General features: G+C 31.8%; 1 protein-coding gene across 1 annotated transcript; it reads right to left on the reverse strand.

Moving 5' to 3' along the window:
• Positions 1-976: 976 nt before the first annotated feature.
• On the reverse strand, positions 977-1994 carry LOC106438773 (lipid transfer protein EARLI 1-like). Its single transcript, XM_013880045.3, has one exon. The coding sequence runs from the start codon at positions 1697-1699 to the stop codon at positions 1184-1186; it is 516 nt and encodes a 171-aa protein (XP_013735499.1). The 5' UTR covers positions 1700-1994; the 3' UTR covers positions 977-1183.
• Between the last annotated feature and the right edge of the window lie 293 nt (positions 1995-2287).

A 2287-nucleotide genomic window follows, 5' to 3' on the forward strand; every position in this document is an offset into this window, starting at 1 on the left:
GTATTCTTGTCTTTTATAGTTTAATTAATGCATTTTCCTAAAAAAAAAGTATAACAAATTATGTTTATTTATTTAAAAAATATTTCCTATAATCTGGGTAAACAATAAATTATACTTAATCAATATCAAAAATGTAACAAGATTTTATTATTACGAGGTGGTTATTTTTTATTTTGGTATATTAACTACGTCTAAAAAACATAAAAGTGTTATAAAAATACATAATATAAACCACAAAATTTTAAATAATATATTGAATTATTTAATCGTATAAATCAAATATAAAAATAGATAACCATTTTATTTTACATTAAAATTTTGATTCATAAAAAATACATTGGCACGAACACACGAGTTATATTTTAAAAATAGGGTTGTAACAGTTGACAGATCAAAAAATAAAATAAAATTATTCATTATAAATTCTAAAATGTTTGTGTTTAGAAATATATTAAATAATTATTTTATATATATATATATATAAAATTTGAAAACATATATTACCATTTATATAAGATAAATTTTTTTTTTTGCAAATTAAAAATGAATATGTGCGCGGATCAAGCTCTAGTAAATGTTAAAACACACATACAAGTTAAAACACACATAATTATTCTCCGGCCATGTCTCTGGGTCGTAAGGTAATGAAATTACATATACATCACATCATTCAACCTTAGTACACATGATCACGCATCAAACACTAGTAATCCAACCGCATTTCTTACGGAGTCGGAGACAAGAATAAAACGGCCACATACAAAAGTCTTACTGATCCTACTTCAATTTGAATTAGCAACCTTTTTATTCTCAGCTGAACATACTATCAAGTTCAACGACACAAAAAATTTCGAGAAGGGTCTAATCATCGTTTAATGTTTAGTTACAAATTAAACGAAATATTTAATCGTTTCGTGATATCATAGTGTGGTATTATGTCAGTCTGAAGATTGTAACAATAATCCGACAGCAAGTGTTAAGTATTTGAAAATAGGTATAGATGGCTAGAAAAACATACAAGAACCAATGACGAGAACGTTTAAGAGAATATATAAAACTCTTACACATTTATTATATCACTTAAACAAAATTAAGATAAATATTAGACTGTAGCTTGCATGCATTTATTCAAACTTAAATATTTCGCAGAGGAAACTGTTTGTGCATCGTATGCATAGCTGATTCAAGTGCATTCAAAACCAGACGGAACCTTCTTGTTACACTTGTTGAGAAGAACGCTGAGAGATATAGGAACGTTAAGGTTGATCCCAAGAACGTTAGCCCTAAGAGCAGTGCAGAGGCAAACCGCAGCCTCGAGGTCAACCAAACCTTGGACAACCGAGCAGCATCGTTGAGCTGATGGCTGACCCAATTGTATGTTGAGTAGACCGCTTAGGACATTTCCACATACACCGAGCTTGAGAGCATCTATTGGACAGTTTCCTGATGAGCCAGGGGTCCTCGGAGGTGTGGCCGGCCTAGGATTAGGGTGTGGGACCGATGGACTTGGGACAGAGGGACTTGGGACAGAGGGACTTGGGACTGAAGGACTTGGGACATGCTTGGGGGGTTTAGGACTTGGGACCGGCTTGGGTTTGGGACTTGGGCTGCAACCACAATCAGTGGCAATGGTTAAGGTGAAAAAGAGGATGTTGAGGGCGAAGAAAAGAGCAACAGAGGCCGAGTTCCTTGAAGCCATTCTCTTTCTCAAAAGATGATAGACTCAGAGTTATAAGGATTATCAAGTGTGTTTAAGAAAGAGATGAAGAGAAATGAAGAGAAGTTGTGGGTATTTATAGGGTTTTACAAGGGTGTGAAAATAGAGTACCAACTTGTTTTAGTATAATCGATTATATTATATATTTGTCGTTCTACAAAAGTATATATACCAAATAGTACTTGTTCCCTCCACCACAGTTGTTACTTGTGTAGATTCGTAGAACCGAACTTCCAAATAATTTCGAACGTTTTTTACCAAAAAAAAAAAAAAAAAAAAAAATTCGAACGTTGATTTTGGTTTTGTAAAAATATAAATAAATAATTTCATTTGTGCGGTCATGATAGTATTATTATTGAATTGTCAACGCTCTTATTATCACTACCATGATTATAATTCAAGACCCCATTGCACATTTATTCAGAGTCTATTGCCATATTACATGAGAGCTTCTATAACTTTACATGTGTAGATAAAAATCCCAGTCAATACAAAAATGTTCTATATATTTTAATGTTTTCAAAATTTATAATCTTTTTTTTTGTGAAAAAGAAAATTTATAATCATCTT

This window comes from Brassica napus, chromosome A3, assembly GCF_020379485.1.
Source record: "Brassica napus cultivar Da-Ae chromosome A3, Da-Ae, whole genome shotgun sequence".
NCBI classification, from domain to species: domain Eukaryota; kingdom Viridiplantae; phylum Streptophyta; class Magnoliopsida; order Brassicales; family Brassicaceae; genus Brassica; species Brassica napus.